This window comes from Zonotrichia leucophrys, chromosome Z, assembly GCF_028769735.1.
Source record: "Zonotrichia leucophrys gambelii isolate GWCS_2022_RI chromosome Z, RI_Zleu_2.0, whole genome shotgun sequence".
Classification (NCBI taxonomy): Eukaryota; Metazoa; Chordata; class Aves; order Passeriformes; family Passerellidae; genus Zonotrichia; species Zonotrichia leucophrys.
In genome coordinates this window covers 28,081,397-28,099,116 of record NC_088200.1, presented here as the reverse complement: position 1 = coordinate 28,099,116, position 17,720 = coordinate 28,081,397, and the positions used below count along the sequence as shown (strand labels likewise).

The 17,720-nt window shown below is 37.0% G+C and overlaps 1 protein-coding gene across 1 annotated transcript in view; it reads right to left on the bottom strand.

Annotated features, from left to right (window-relative positions):
• Positions 1-17,720, bottom strand: part of ITGA1 (integrin subunit alpha 1) — a 72,832-nt gene that overhangs the window by 36,074 nt on the left and 19,038 nt on the right. Inside the window, exons 2-6 of the mRNA XM_064736295.1 lie at positions 8,458-8,578; positions 6,243-6,355; positions 5,225-5,313; positions 5,021-5,135; positions 4,225-4,352 (exon numbers count right to left, since the gene is read on the bottom strand). Of these exons, the coding sequence (XP_064592365.1) occupies positions 4,225-4,352; positions 5,021-5,135; positions 5,225-5,313; positions 6,243-6,355; positions 8,458-8,578 (566 nt within the window). The remainder of the gene's footprint in view (positions 1-4,224; positions 4,353-5,020; positions 5,136-5,224; positions 5,314-6,242; positions 6,356-8,457; positions 8,579-17,720) is intronic.

The window sequence follows — 17,720 nt, the reverse complement described above, 5'->3', positions numbered from 1 at the left end:
CATCATGCTTGATTTTCTGGAGGAGGAGCAATGGCCTAAAAATTCCAGTGTCATGCACCAATTGGAGCCAGAGACCATAGTATGCTGGGAAGCTGTTTGGTGTGGATTCATGGCTCCTTCTCTGCAGCTTTTGAGGTACCAATAATGAAATAATCTATTGACTACTGCCAGTGTGAAAAGCATCTGCCAGTCCTTCATGATTCTAGAGACCCATGCTGGTGTTGTCATTTTCCTAAAATAAGATTACAGGCTGACATTGGGTAGTACAATTTCCTGTTTGAAAGGAAACGTCCATGATCACAGCAAGTACACATTTTGAGCATTTCCTTCTCAGGAAGTGAATGGGAAGAACATCTGAGTCTGAAAACTGCACTGTGCAGCATAGCTTTTAAATCAGGAAGGAAGGAAGGGGGGCATGTGGTTATCTTATGGGATACAACTGTCATGTGCGACCCTTCCTTAGCGCTAGCTTTGAAAACACTGATCACCATCTTCTACGTATTTCATGCTATCAAAGATGAACCATTCCTCAATAAAAGGTAACAAAAAGCCTCTGAGAAAATGCTACTAGGTTTCATGTTCTAGTCTCCTACAGGATCATAGGATGATCACCTTGCAAAATTAGACACCAATGAAGGTTTGAACTTATATAGCCTTTTCATCTTATGAAAAACTGAAAGTGACACATCTACATGATGCATATGTGCCTTTATGGGACTTCAGCAAGGCCCTAGGATTGATGCTTACAGGCATTGTATGTTTTGATTTGCTTGTTTAATTTACATTTGGAAAATGCAATAGTGCTATACAGAAGGACATAATTCTGCTCTACTCCAGAGAACCTATTATTTTTCCCAGCATTACTGACCATAATCTATTGAACATTCCTGTAATTCTTAACTTTATGTTCCCTTCCCTAGCATTCCATGGCTTTTACATTACACAAGGGAATAATTCTTTAATTGTCCCCAGTTCCTGTGAAAAGTGCTGTACAAGAGAACAGGCAAGTGATGGACTGTTTTGCTTCGGAACAAAGCAGTTCTCAGGGCTATGATTTATTGTTGTCCTATAAATGAATACAGACCCTTATTTGGAAAGCACATTCTGGCTTTCCCAATAAATTATTAAGCTAATCAATTTGGCAAAAACCAACAACTAAAAAAACAAAATTAAAGGAAAACCATTTGGTACATGAAATCATATGTCAGAGTTTTCAGCATTGGGATGTGGAGAGAAATCAGGAATATTTTTGGATGTACTGATACTTAAGGTAAGAGAAAAGCAGAGATGCCTTGGGAAGCATTAATGGATAATATCTTTTTTCATAAGGAGATCTTTTTAAAGGCATCTGAACAACAAAAATAAATTAATTCTCCCACATTTTGTTTACTTCAAGACACAAGTTACTTGTAAACTCTCATAAGACCTTTCCTCATCCTTAAGCTTTGTAAAATCTCTTAAATACAGTTCTGTTCTTGTGAAGACAAAACTATTACTAGTGTACTGATACAGTCCCTTTGGAGACACAGTAAGGCACAGGCCAAAGATATATAACAGTCTATGCCATATAATAATGTAAAAATAGAAATGGTCTAAAGATTTCTGAAGGCCTTTCCAGCATAGCTTTAAAGCTAGAAGTGAACTTATTCAAGTATTCTGCTTTCTTTTTTGAAAGAAATAAAAGAAAGAAAGAAAATTGAAAGAAAGAAAACTACTTTTGAAAGAAAGAAAATTACTCATATGTAAATGGTTGAAAAACCTACCCCTCCATAGTAAAAAGATAATTATCTCCAAAACAGTTAAAAATGAGGCAAAAAAAGGCCAAGAGACATATCTTGATTTTGTTCCTACTTCTACTATTTCTACACAGTTCCTCCTTTTTCTACTTTTTTATCATCACTTTCCATTTGTTTTTTTTATCCCAAAACTCAAGAAATGCATTTTAATCATCAGAAGGGAGCTTTAGATTATCTGGAGAAGAGAAAGATGAAGAGAAGGAAAAAAATACCATAAACTTTGACTTTCTGCATCTGAAAATTCAGACTTTAATTTTTAAATTTGCCAAACATTGGACACTGAGCAATTTCTCTCAACTTGCTACAAGTCTAATGACCATTGTTCATTAAGGAGGTACGTGGGGGAAAAAAATCTCAAAAGCCTCTAATCAAAACACAGTTTTGAACAAGTCACACCCAATCTGCTAAGGAGGTATTCTGTAATCACCTCATTCCTTTCCTGTGCAAAACAATCTTAAGTCAGTGAAAGTCCACTGATTTCTACATACAAAGTAATAAAAAATTAAATTGGAAAAATCAATTTGAAAAGACAAAAAGTAAATTATTCTTCCTATGCTTGTCTTCTGGGCTCCCAGAGGAGAGGGAATAAATAAGTCTGCTCTGTTGTTTCTCCTGTTCTCTATTGTATAGTTATTTAAACATTTTTTCTGAGAAAGCAGACTGAGTGGGTGGGGGACAGAGTATAAACTCATTACTAACTTCAGATGCAGCCGGTCCCTGAGCAGGGGGCTCAGAGGAGAGGAGAGAGATGAGATGTGTTCTGGGGAAGGAGGAAGATAAGAGGGATTGAGAAAACTCCACCGAGCTTCTGTCGTCCATTTCCAGTCTTTCAGCCTCTCTCCTCCTTATCCCATTCTTATCTCCCTCTCAAATGTTTCTGCTCTGTAGCAACCAGATGCCAAAGCTGACGTCCTCAAGTGAATATGTGTACGTGTGAGAAGAGGGGCAGCTATGCCAAGCTGTAGGCACAAGGGATTTTGTAGGTGGAGATGGGAGGCTGGTGGAGTGCAGGCCAGAGAGGGACCTATTGTGCGCCAGCTGAGCCACACAGAGGAGGCACTATTCCAAAAGCGAACATAACAGAGGTGTGGCATTGTAAAAATTTAGGAGTTGCTGGGTAAGGAAGAGGAGTGAGGGTGTAGTGGAGTTGATTGCCCTGCTTACCACTCCCATGAAGACCTTTGGGCAGGAGACAGTGATGATTTCCATGCAGCCAATGCCCCATACAGGGAAGTTCAGATTTAAGTATTTCAAAATGATACATGTTTGAGTAATCATCCATTTAAGGGAACAGAAAGAATTTTTTCCTTTCTGCTGAATTTGACAAAGGGTTTTTCCTTCTTCCTCACAATATTCGAAGAAGAGTGTGTTTAAAATAACAGGATATGATTGCAACACTGAGAGTTTATAAGTTATTTTATCTCTCAGTGTTCAGTATAGACAGCAGAGGACCCGAGTGGTAATTTGAAAACCTCAATTAACATGGAAAATTATGGATAACTCTCTGCAGACAGAGATATCCTTTATATCTTCTCACAGTCTCCTTTGTGAAGGCAGGACCTGAATGTTAGCAGCTAACCCAAAGTTGCAAAACTGCCTGTAGCATATAATTTATTACAGAAGGCCCTGGAAAACCCTTGATTTTGGGAGGCGGAAAATAGAGAAAGGAAAGGAAGAAACAGTTTCTTCTGTTTCTGTCAATAAAGCTTTTTGTGTTAATATGTATCCCAGACTCAATTGTTTTCCCCTTCCCAGAGTTCTTTTAGAACTGATATTTACATAATCTGTTAAGCAGCGTGTGGGACATATGCCAGATCCTCAGGGGGTAATTGGTCATAGCTCCATTAATTCTGATGGAACCGCATTGATTTATAGCAGCTGGGAATTTGGCCCTCTCCACTTATTATATAAATGCAGCTTCTGCCATTAATAACATGCAGCTAAACAGCCACTCATTAATTAGGATCTCAAGGTTTAAAAGCTGCATGCCCAATGTTCCACAGTACGAAGAACGCTGCTCCAAAAAGCTTACAATCAAAAGCTGTCCAAACCACGCATGTGTGCCTCAGAAGAGCAGAAATGACCTTTGTGCAATGAAGTACAAAGGAAGACAAGAAGGGGCTGTGGAGAGGAAGGAAGTGGGAAAGGACAGTGTTCAAGCAGCCTTACTTAATGCACTTAACTTTTGTCTCTAGGTTAGCAAGTTGGTTTCTCCAGACTGCCTGAGCACTGGGGGGAGGAATAGTCTTCCTGACATTGCTGCTTGATGGCTGAGTACTGACTTAGTTGTGGTTTCAGCTATTTCGTTTTACCATCCTGCTGCTCTAAGTTCTTGGAATTGAAGAGGTCCATAGATGAAACTATTACACCATTTCCTGTAAATTGTTTTTTCTTCTCAATATTAACCACAAAATATCTACCAAGTTACCTGTGTTTGCTGAGGACCTATGTCCATGTTTCTCAGGAGGCTGTTCAGAAAGCCTGTGACGCTCTCCCACGGATAGATGCTGTTGGACCCATCAAGGACTATGACAATGTCCAACTGGGTTTTACACTCTGCAATACAAATTGCCACATAAGAATTTACAGTAACAAGGATCAGATTTATCTCACAGCTCCAGCTGTGACTTCTGTCATTAGTAACAAATGCATATTGTTCTGCAGTGTGGCTGAACTGACATGCTTGATGACAACTATCATTCTTCAACTTTTGCATTGTATTTCACATGGCTTGTGTTCCCTTTGTGAGGAAGGAGTTTTCTTGTAAGCAGAAATTTAAGAAAGGAAGAAGATCATATCATTGGAGTATTTACCAGTGACCCCCTACTTTAGCCAATGTCAATCTATTCCTCTACAATTTTTTCAAAGGACCAGTTCTTTAAGATTTTTATGTATATTACTAAATTGGGCTTGTATTAGGTCTCAGTATGCTGTCATTATTTAAAAGGAGTCTTTTGGCCATAAGTTAAAAACATAAGCAACTATTTTTAGCAATTGTGTTTGGATGTTACATAGCACTGTAATGATTGTTTATACTGAGACAAATTCCAAAAGTGGGAAGAATTTAGGTTATATACAGACAATGAAAACATTTACTTAACTTGGTAATGCTGGTAGCTAAGTTAAGCAATTCATTTTTTTTCAGTATGCCTATGCGTATACATTTGTCTTGTTTGGCACTCTTTATTTTTGGACACACGGGAAAATTCCTGCAGCATGCATACCTTGCACAGACGGAGCAATGGCCCCAACGGTTTCAAAAGTGGAGCTGACATTAGAACAAACTCCAGTTGTGTAATGCAGACGTCCACATTTATAAGCATAAAGTGGTCCACATGCCTTTAAAAAATGAAAAAGGGTGAAATGTTTTTGTTACGCTATCCGAGAAAAAAACAGACTTTTAAAATTAGCAAAAAGTCCTTTCTTACCAGAAACCCTCCTTTTGGGTTAGTCACTAAGGTTGTTCCAAGAGTCATGTTTTCTTTTACTTCCACGACATTAGGAACTGAAGTAGAAGCTATAAATAGATTAAAATGTTAAGTATTTGGGAACATGAAAACAAAATGCTAAATTATATATCCCCTAGTATGGAGCTTCCAGCTTCTAAAATAAAACCCAGACTGACACTGGTTTCATCAAATATTTAAGCACCCTTCCCCCTCCTTCTTCAACTGCAACAATCAAGAAAAATTTCTGAGACTGGCTTTTATCCCAGAAAATTTGTCTGGGTTGCTGTCTCAAATAGTTTTCTTGAACCGCAAGAAAAGGAAAAAAAAGTAAAAATAACAGCACAATGAAAACAAGATACTACTACGCACAGAGTTTTGTTAAATAAGAAAAAAAAATTCATTTTTTACCTTGTCTTGCTATGACTGAGTTAATAGCTTTTCTATTTGTTACTATTACATAACTATTTGTTACTATTACGTTGTATTACTGACATTTAGGTTTTCAAGGAACACAAGGAGATAAAAAAATATCACTACAGATACATTTAGTGAAGTTCATATTAAACAGGAATTTTCTTCCAGTCTACATCAGGTATCTCTTGACTTGACCAAGAAAATTATTAATATTTACCTTTGGCATATTAAGCTGCATCAGCCTAGTTACATTTTCATCAAAAGCTTACTGATGGCATTATGAAGGCTCTTGGCTTCAGAGAGCTTTGGAAAGGGTAATCCATGAAATTATGATCAAAGACCTTCCTGGCTCAATGGCCAGGCCTGCCAACCACAGCCAATTAATGTCAGTCATAACAAAGTTTTGATAACACAACCACAAACCCATTCTAAATGTATGAGCATGTTTTCCACAGGACAGTGAGAAGCCTTAAAATAGAATTATTTTTAATGCTACAAACACAACTTCCTTCACATTTAGCTCTGGAGCTCCAAGCAAATTTTCACTAGGAAGGCTGTGACACAGCTTTATTTCCTTTCATACCTGGTAAGTTCAGTTTTGTGCAGGGTGATGAACTGTCCCTTCCTACAGGGCATTTGTAGACATCGCCTGTTCTTTTCTCAGGTTGGCCAACTAGTGGTGAACCAATAAGTACCCTGCAAATTAAATAAGTTACCTGAATGTCTTCTTTCCAACAAGGCACAAAAGTGAGCAAATAAAATTTACAGACAGAGGACAGCTGCAGCAAGATGTACACTAGCAGTATAGGATGGAGAAAGAGAAAAGTATCTATTTATACCAGTCCAGATGCAAGAGAAATAAAAAGGACATGAAATGTGCCTATAAACCAAATTACAGCACAGAATAACACTTTTAAAAATTCCAGAGGAAAATAAAAGCAATACAGGTGGGTAGACAACAAGTCTTAGAAGTAATACAAAAGGAAAGATATGCTTTATTTAATATGTCCTAGATCTTCACAAGATCTTTGATGAAAAATTTTTTTCCATGCTCAGAGGCCAAATGCCAAAGGAAAGTCTCACAAGCACTCAGAGGAAGAATTTAGTCTTATGTAATGTGGAGCAGCACTGTAAAAGAGGTGTTCCTCCCTATCACTAATAAAGCAAAGGGTTATAAAAAGAAATTTCAAAATTGTAAAATGCAGAGAAGCTGAGTGTGCCTGACATCCCCTGGGAGATGATCAATGGTCATCAAGTTCATGCTCATGTGCTGTTCCTTTCTCAGAAAGAAAGAGCCCCATGAAGACTGTTACGTTGTCTGAAAGGCTATTTCACTTTGTCTTTTTGCATGAGGGAATCCACAGGTTATTGAGAAAAAGCTGCAGTCAGGTTCAGAGGCCATTTGCTGCTGGAAAGCTCTATCGGTGCCCTACAGGTTGCAGCAGAAAAATCCTCAAGGCTGGTTTGTATATTTTTAACTATTAGCTAACATATTTTCTGCTCTAAATACTGATGTGCTGAAAGCTTGACAATTTACAGGAGCTCTGAATTTCAATTTCAGAGATGTCCAGATCTAGCACACTACTTTATATTGCTGTCTGGCTACTGGTAGATCCCGTATTTCCAGTTCATATTATTGTTTGCTTTTGAAAAGTTTCAGGACTGCTTACAACAATACAACTTACTTTGCAAAATCCCAGCTCCTCAAATGGATTCCATTTCCTGAAGGTCTAAACTAGCACACAGAGGGTCATTATTCTCATTCTCTCACGACCCTCATACAGATGTGTATTTAAACGTCCTACAATTGCCGCAGTCAAGAACTATCACATTCAAAAGCAGGCTCTGTGGTTTTATTTCTCTGAGCACTGTGTTGCAGCGGTGATCAGACTTTCAGAGTCTGGCAGACCCGGCACTTGCAGTGGTGATTGCTCACCACAGAACAGTCTGGCCCATCTGTCACACAGCCTCATGCTGCCTGTCATTCCTGCATGCCTGCAGGAGTCCCTGCATTTACCAAGAATTGTCAAAAAAGCTCTGGAAAAACCAGAGCCAGCTGCAAAGAATGACAGAGATCTCTACCCCAAACGTTTTACCATGCAATTGTTATTTCAGTCCTCCTGCCCAGTCATCAGCCTCGGGGGTTTAACAAGGGAAAAGCATAGGCAGGTGTTTATCAAATGACCAAGAAGCAACGATATGAGTGAGCATGCCAAAATACAGCCTCTACTTAGAACAAGAGGAAGGAAAAGAGAGATAAGATAAAGGCTCCAGGTCCCCAGTGCAAATATATACCAGCTGCAAGACATACTTAGCCCTCCAAAAGGGAAGGCAGAGGGAGTACTGTACTAATTTATATTTTGACAGGTAAATCTTCCGACCAACAGAGTTAAAAAATCCAGTTTAGACAACCCCTGACAGAAAACTTCAGGAAAAAAAAAACCCAACTTAATGCAGAAGTAATTTCATTTTAAATACATTAACAGACAGAAAAGGTAAAGATTTTGTTTGGTGAATGGAAAAACAGAGCTCAGGCAAAACACAGTACTTTCTCAGTTCCATCAATGAGGGAATCTACCCATTTTGTGAAGTCATTTATGTCTCTGAGGAGAAAATTGGAGGTATACATGTGGATCTTTTTCTCTCCCAATCTTTCCAGATTTCCTAAGGGCTGTGCATAAGTTTAAGAAATATGTCTGACTCTAACTTGATAATAAAAGTACAGCATCTGAGTCACTGCATACCTGATAATTTGGAGTGTTCAGTTAAACAAAAAAAAAAAAAAAAAAAGAGCTTACCATTTCCCTTCCTCATTTTCATACTGTTGGACTGTGTACCCAAACATGTCTTCCAGAGGCCCACTGAAGGTCAGTGCATTTTTCACATCAACATTTGAAGTGCAAACAAGATGAAAGAAAGCTTTAAAAAAAAAAGTATTTAAAAAAATTAGTATGTAGCAGTACAAATAAACCCAAATACTTCTAAGAAACAAACATTCAATTATGACTTTATGAAAGGCACAAGACGTTGAAAGTGGCATTTGGGGCACACGCATCTCAGCTTGTAAGAGACTTAAAACATATTTCTTCATACATAGGTACATAACTAAATTCAGAGTTGTTAGCAACTGGACTTCTGTAGTCCAAACATATCTTTCAAACTTCCATCACTCATTTTAAAATCAATTCCAGCTGCAGGAAGGAAAACATTATCACCTTTAAGAATAAATATCTTTTTAGTTATTGATTTAGTTCAGTTTAGTTATTAATTTACCTCCATTCATTTCTAAAGCAAGAATTTAATACAAAATGTTCCCTCATTCAAGTAATTAGTTCTAAAGGTTACTTAAATTGAGAAATAACTAATTTTTAACAGAAAATTTTTGAAGAAAAACCACATAAGAAAAGAATGAGGAAAAGTTTTCAGATGTATTTAATTTTAATCTATATTAGAGAAAAAGAAGTATATGGTTTTCTCTTAATTCCTGTAAACCATTTTATATTTGGAAAATAATAAAATTAATTTTCTATGCAATCTTTTGCTGATCTCCATAGTATCTATATGTGATTATTGGCAGAACTCTGATAATTGTGTATTTAAGAAAAGTTGCTATACAATGGTGATCTTGGACTACGAGGAGATCAATCAAAAGAGTGAATGCTTCTTCTGACTGATTTCCCATACCCTAAGGTTCAATTATCATCACCAAGGAATATACTGCAAAATATTGACTGTATAGCAAGTTTCAGGAAAATTTGAGATATAGGGTAAAAATCCAGCTTGAAGGGATACCTATAGCTGCAAGGCCCATTAAGAAGTAAAACTCACTATTGTATATAAAAATGAGGCAATTTATCTCTTCTGTGTTTACTATTTCTTATAGTGCTCTCTTCCATCTTTGTCCTGTAAATCAGTTTCAAAAGTAACCATTGACTCTGCTGCTGCAGAGCTGCATATTTAATTCACAAGAGTAAAAAATTAGGTGAATTTGTAGCACATTAAAACTGCTTAACCACAAATATACACAAATTTCATTTAATTTTCAAGAAGCATTTCATGAGCATTTGCTCACACTTTACAGTTACATAAAAAAACCCAAATACCCAATACTTGCTACAAGTCAAAACATCTAAATAATTTCCAGTTGCTAAATCACAACTGTGTTATTCACTATTGAGTTGACAAAATTCTCATGGAAGGCTTGTTACTATAATAAAGCTCCCAAGTGGTCAATGCTAATCTGTCTCTCTCAGCACCTTATTTCCTGCTTAATGCAGTAAAATTATCACAGTAGACCATTTGTCATTTGGTAAGTATTTCCAGTTTCACTGGACAGCAAAAAAAGGAAAAGTTTAATTTGTGTTATTTTAGTTTTTCTTCCTCCAGTCAGAGTCAGGAAATATAAAGAAGTGAAAAAAACCTAAAACAGAGATTAGTTCTTCAGAAAATATTCATTGCAAATGATAAGAAAAAATTAATCATTTACAGCCTGATGGGAAATAATTAGTTGGAAAATAATTTTGTCTCCCTTAAACATGTATGCTTAAAGAAATTCTGCTATGCCTGTCCATGTGCAATAGGCATTTTCCTCCCATATTCTCAGTCATTCCAGTATAATTAAAATGAACAAACCAAATTTTTAGGAATTCAATCAAGTTATTGTTAGTTCGAGTCTTCTTTAGTTAAGTTTCAGTAAGAACTCAAATTTACTACTAAAAGAGTAATACCAATTGCTATTATTACTTTTCAAAGCATATAAGGGATTGGAACTGTGTCATTTACACCCACAATCTACCTCCTAGACAATGAAACAGTACTAATGAGTCACCTGCTAAAGTAACTATGTTCATCATTTAGTTCAAGAAGAAATTTAGAAGCAAAGTATACCCATGTCAACTGCTGTCTCAATGATCTCCAGAGGTCTGTTCACTTTAAGAAGAACAGAACATCCTTCTAGAGGTGCTTAGAAGCATGCTTTTCCCCTTTCTCACCTTATGATGATGTTCAAGATATATCATGATATAAAATGGCCAGCCCTTTGGAATTTGATTTCTCCTGAAGCAGCCCAAGGTTACTTGGGCACCCTATACTCTGTTCACTTCACCATGATATCCTCCACCATCATTTTATCATCTGCTGATAGATGAGGAGTTTCATCACAGTGATGTAGTATTGACAACTATGGATTTTTACTCTCTAGTCACTACAGGAATTTTTGGTTTTGAAGTTTCCTGAATTGGTTATCTAACATTCACAAATCTCTTAATTTTAATGCATGTGTTTCTAATCCTCATAACAGCTGAAAATATGACATGCTAGTAAGTAAATGAGTAAAAAATGCCAGCTATTTACTACCAACCACTCAAATCCTCATGCTTAGGAGTAAGGCCAAATTAGAACCAACAATAATAATGCTTTCTTTTAAAAAAAATAAAGCTAGACAAACCAAAAGAAGTTAGATGGGCCAGACTGGTCAGAAACAAAACTGAGGTGGTGACTCCACACAGTAGAACAAACCTGTAGACCTTGTTGGCTGCCTTGTTTAGCCTTGGAGGCTAAAGGTAATGAGCTTAATGGAGATCTGAATAACTCAATGGAAGACAAAACCATTGCAGCTTACAACCCACACAGAATGCACATGTGGTTCAGGAAATCCCTTTAGCTGAAGATACTTGGAAACTGGAAGAGGAACATAACATTTGACTACGTGGTTACTTTTTGTCTGTAGGTATCTGCTTACAGGTACTCCTGCGGACATGACACTGGACCAAACACGATCTTGATGACTGCGCTCTTACTCTCTCATATTTCCCTTCTATCTTAGCCAGAAACCAGATGCTTTGAAGTTTGACTTCACTCACAAACTGTTTGGCATATTTTAATATGCAAATGTACTGCATGGCCTTCTTTGTGCTCTATGTGCTTTGAAACATTACAAGCATAAAGTTTTTGCATTAAAGGGTCATGATAAACAGTATAAAATTAACTTACAAATAATTAATGTATTTAAAGGTAGCTTGCTGCATTTTACAAAGATCCTGCAAAAGAAATCTTACAAGTCAAAGAGATGTTCAAATCTGCAGATGGCAAATGGAGAAGTGGAGTTTACGGTGACCTACATAACACATGTAGCTAACAATAATCTACTGATTTATGGCAACTTGGCTTTCATGCTTTACTTGAGTTTTTAGTAGAGAAAACACTGTACACAGGAGCTAATGATTCAGAACATATAAAAACATTACTGATTGTGACTGTGAATATTATATTATTAATAATATCTAGCTTGAACTCTTTCAAACTTCCAGTTTCTGTCTAAGATGGCGTGCATTCTCTACTGTTTTTGGCTAACTTGTATATGTATTAAGAAAAGTATTGGCAGAGGCACTGGAAAAAGGAGAACTACAGGGAAGCTGGAGAGGATTCTCTTCAGAACTGTGGGAATTAAGGCGTAAAAAAAAATTCATAAGGTACATAGTATTGGACTTAATCACAGATAATGTAGGTAAATTAAGATTTTGAACTATTTCATGTTGTGTCAACAGAATGACTGCGAACAGACCAAAATCGACTGACACAGTTCAGAAACGCAAAGTATAAAAGTTTCTCAAAGGTTAAAACTGAAGTTCCAGTTTCATCTTCATGTTCTGCAAGAAATGAGGCATTGCAGAAAAACCTGGGACCATGTCCCTCTCTCTGCTGACTTACACTGAGCGGAACATGAGCTGATGCGTGTGCCATTCTTTGCTTAGCACAGCTTGTACCTATACATGAAAAGTTAACACTCAGTCACCAAGACAACAACACAAATATTATTTCTATTACAAACCTGGAGTAGTAGCTCATACTTGTCCAGTAGCCACTAATAAATTCTTTTCTGTTTTATTTAATGAGTTCTTTTAACTAAACGTTTGTGCTGTCTGGATAGTTACTCTGCCTCCAAACCATGCAAAACCAGATTTTTCTGGGACTTGTTCACAAGCATATTGCCTGGCTGGACACTCTAACCTTACAAACACAGAATTGGCACCCTTATTTTCCTAAAAAGATGGATATAAACATAAGCCAAAATGTAGAACAAAGCCTAACACCTGGTTCTTTACTGATGAACAATAGATCACCACAAATCATCCCCAATAAATGGCACCATAAAGACCAACTTAGACGAGAGAAGTGAATAAATTGAGTTAGGATACTTTAACTGTGTACGGTTTGTAGCAAATAACAACTGCATCCTCTATAAATAGAGACAACACCAAGAAATCCAAATGTTTTCTTTCAAAAACAGGAAAGGATGAATTTACACTTAGCATTGGACAAGCCTAACACATTGGCTTGGTACTACTTCTCCCTGCCAGCATGTGGTTAAAAAGTTATTTTTTGCTTCACTTCACACTTACTGCTATAGCACCTGTTTTTATCAATTCATCTGCATTTTGCAGGAGACTGAAACAAAGCAGCTCTTGCACACCAAGGAACACACCAAAACAAGTAGAAATGTTTTTTATAAGCATGTGCTATTGGAAAACATTGGGAAATTAAAAAAAAAAAAGTTTAAAAAATAAGACTGTCTCCATCTTTTGGTATATAAGAGAGAATGCAGAAATTTGAGCTGAAGACTAAAATAAGATTAAAGTGTTTTATGGAGTTCTCATATCTTTAGAGATCTTGGAAAATCAATGAAAAGAAAAATTGCCTTAATGCTTGTACCGCATGTACTACAATCAGTGGTGTTGTAAAGATATTTTAAGAACTTGCAAACAGAACAGGTGCACAATATGGCAACAGGGAACTGTGCATGTGATCACAGTGTACTGAAAGCTAGGTGTTATTAGGAAAGATGTCCTAATTGTAAGACAGTAACTGACAGCCTTCAACAGTGTTTTACATTGATGTTGCAAAGACTACCTGCCTCATCATCTTAGGAAACCTCTGAAACAAATGAGCACAAAAGGATGCAGGCGGGGTGCTGGTAAGTGTGACTCACTGAGGGAAGCATTATTGTGGCCTCCCACAAAAGCTTACTTTCAAAATGGTGACAGACAGTATCATGTTCTGCAATTTGAAAACTCTTACACTTGAGGAAATTGATCCCAATGTGTGTTGGCACCTGCAAGCCTGAGCTGCAGCTCTCAGCCAGCTGCAGAGAACAAACTGTGTCCTCCAGGGCACACTGAGCCTCAGGAAACTAAACCGCCTCAAAGCTGGATCCCTTGGCTGCACCAACACAACCCCATGCACTTGGGTCAGGCCTGGGCTGCACCTGGCTGGCAGTAAGGAAGATTAAACATGTTTCTACTTGCAAAGTGATAACTACAGAAATGCTGTTTCTAAAATCATGGCTCAAACACGTGAAAGTGGATTATTTGCTGGACCAGGAAATCTACACACTCTATTTTTTGCTTCACTCGTGATAATGTCACTGCAGAATTACACAGCCTTTTCCTATGAGAAAGAGATTTAGCCACTGACATGCCAAGTGGAAGAAAATATGACAGTGTTGTACAATTGCTGTCTGTGAGTTCAGGGGCCACAGTGCTCTGGTCTTACTGCGGAAGGCCAAGAAGATTGAGGCAGGAGCTCTTGTTGCATTCAATTCTGCCTGGCTAAATATCAACATGTTTCAAATAAAGCTGTATATATATAAAAAAAGAATCAACTTCAGACACTTTTTTAGGAGTGCTTAAATTGAGCCTTTTATTTTTCAGGGCTACAAAAGAACTTTTGTATGATTTTGCCTCTGGCATTTTTTCTTTAATCTTTAACCTTTGAACAGCAAAAGACTGACTTTCTGGAAGGAGACTGAATAATTAATAAAACACTTCTTATTAAAAGTAGATAAGTACCACAGAAGACCAAGAAATATATATTTGAAAGTAATTCCAGATGCAGTAGCCAAATGGTTTTCAAAACCAATTAAATGCTTTGTTCAACCCATTAAATAAAGCTCTCTTTACTGGTTTTGTACTAAGTATTTTGTGCTGGAAAATAGCTTTATAATGCAGTATCAAGTCTGAAAATATACTGAATCAATGCTTTGTAATGCAGTACCAAATGAATAACACAATGCAACAGGCAAAACTTTTGGAAATATAATGGCAGAGACCAAGAATATGTCCCCTACTCAATTAGCAGTCATCACAATAAAACTATTTTGTGCAAAATTTGGAAAGTGGCCCTCTCATCATCACAATGCTTAGCACTTTGCAGTTTCTCACAAAAGAAAGGAAAAAATCTTAGAAATATGCAGTCACATACAAAGAACTTTATGAGGTCTGTCTCTCAATTTGTGCAGATGTACAAAGTCTTTGCAAATTTAGCAGCTTGATGGAAGTGAAACAACTCCTACAAAATGTTTTATCTTGTTTCCGATCATTTCCAGTCCGTCTTTTGGATGTAGTTCTTCCATCAACACTTAACTCCACACAAGTTTCTACATTTTTTGTATTCCCACGATGTCCATCCTCCTTTGCTACCAAAGACCATTCCTCATGAGCCCCCCACTGGAACTTTCAATTCCTACCATACAGCTTTATATGCAAGCCCCATATTCCAGGCAGAAACCGTAGCTAAAATGAACACGTATGTTGTTTTCTGAAATAAAACCCATCAGTAAGAGTCAAATAGGACATTTAGTTTGGTTTTCTACAACCACTTGTTCAGTTACGATGAATCCTAGCTTTTCTGGCTGATGCTCTGTAAGATTTCCATTATGTAGCCTTCTTGAAACGAGCATGTAGGTCAAGTACACCTTGTGCTGCAGGAAACACAAGACAGCAAGTCCCAAAGCCACTTCTTCCACAGTCATTTTTCATTTGACTTCATACTGCTAGTTAGGCTGTTTTTCCACACAAGCATACTTTATGCATTACAGGTCAATTTTGTTGCTCTTAGCCTAAAAAAAACCCCACCTAAGTAGATCCAGTATGAACCTTACTGTTTCTTTTCAACAAGTATGATGGTAATTGAGCATCAAGAGTGCTATTTTTCATATAATGTGAAATAGTTAATATTTCTAAGTTTTCATTTCGTGTTTCCTACAAAATTAAATTCTGTGACACTTGCTAATGAGGGGAAGAAAAACTAATTTTTTTTTTTCATTCTTAAGCAAATACCTGCCATACCTTTTCTACCTTACCAAATCATATATATAATGTCACTTTAAACAACAGTTCCTCTAACTTTCTGTCTATGATTAAATTCAAAGATACACTAGCTGGTGCAGAGGTAGCACAAACGATTGAGAAGGTCAACCTATCACTGTCTGGTTAAAAAAAATGATATGACCATCCTTACATAGTGCCACTTTATTATGTTAGGAAATGGTTATAATTGTTGTAAATATATTTTGAATCACAGGTGCATTTTTTAACACAGAGTTTTCAAAACTGAATTTACTTCAGAGTTGTAAAACAACACATGCAAGGCTGTAGAATTATTTCAAGAAATTTCAAGGCAGAAAACGAAATACGTGTCCAACAGTACGAGTCATTCGTGATTCAAAGGAGGTTTATTTTGAGAAGATGCAGGCTGGTGCCTTTCACCATCATGCAACATGGCCTACATCTTTCACAATTTTAGTATGCTAATATAGGAACTAAGGAAAAAGAAAGTCCTGAATACTCATGACACTGGTGAACTCTTTGATTTGAGGAAATCATTACTTGTCAGTGTTCAAATTTGAATTGAAAATGACATTGTCTACATTTTTTTAAGTTTCTTTTGAATGCCTTGTACTTGGTTTTTTTTTTTCCTTAGCAACTTGCAAGTTATCTTTGACAAAAACACCTGCTAAAACAGAGAAAAAATTGCTAAACACTGGAGGCAAATCAATGCACTTCTGAAGGTAGATAAATTGCCACCATGCTGTTACTTATGTATAAAAAAAATCTAAATAGACTTTAAGAGAATGTGAACCATTGCACCAGAAAGGGCTCCCAAAAAAGTTACTCTGTTTGATAAATCCACGCTTTACCAGTCTACCCCATCAAATTTAAAACCAGCTATCTATAAAATGCCCCAGGACAGAAATTCCATTCAAACTTTGCGGGAAATATGATAATCTGAGAACTGATGCAAAAAATAATGCCTAACTGAAAACTCATGCAACTATCTCCCTGCCAGGACTGCTCCTTTCTCTCCCTGAGAAGGCACCTCTCAAGATTACTCCTTGAGGAATTGAAAGACTCCTTGCAGCAGCACATTCTCAGCAAGTGATTAACAGCATGCTAAACTCTGACATCTTGGCTAAGTGCTACAGAGGATTGATTGTGCATGTACAATCCTCTGGACATAAGCATTGACCAAGCCTAGAACCAGGAGAGGATCTCGCTGGACCTGGATTGATTCCTCTCTGAGAGCAAGGGGGTCCTTTCGGAACCTGATGACAGAACAGCAAAGTCTCCCTGACAGATTTATCTGTCTCTGCCCTCTACACTGTTAGTCCAGTGTACTTTGCCATCAAACCTGGTTAAATCACCATCATATTTAACACTGAATTTTGTCAATTCACTGTTTTATATCAATAATATATTTTGGAGTTTCACTCCTATGAGTGAAGTCTATCACTCCGTTTGTGACATGGATGAAGGAAAATTATTTTTTTACCTACCTGACTTGATTCTTTTACCCTTTCATTTCCTCCCCAATTGTTTTCAGAGATTTCCAGGTAATTTTTCTCAAAGTCTTAAGCGAGTAAAACTTTTTCCATTCCTTTACTTCACAATGACTACTAACTCGTGTCTTTCATCGCCTTGGGCTCAGCATAATCATTGGCTTGCTCCCAATCAAATCACTCAAAGCTTCAGGAGGAGAAGAAATCCTCCAAAATGAAGTGCAAATACCCTGATGTGACCCTTTCACATTCAGCTACCTAGAGCATCAAATCTAAGCCAGTTTTTACATAGTACAACAAAAACATAGACTGTCTCTATAAAATGCATCAATATCAATTTCACAGTGATCTAATTTCTTTTGGAGTACAATGGAAAGGAAAAGATGGAAGCTTATAAATACCTAGTTTTTCCTTAAGTCTTAAACAATTTTGATATACAGTGATGTG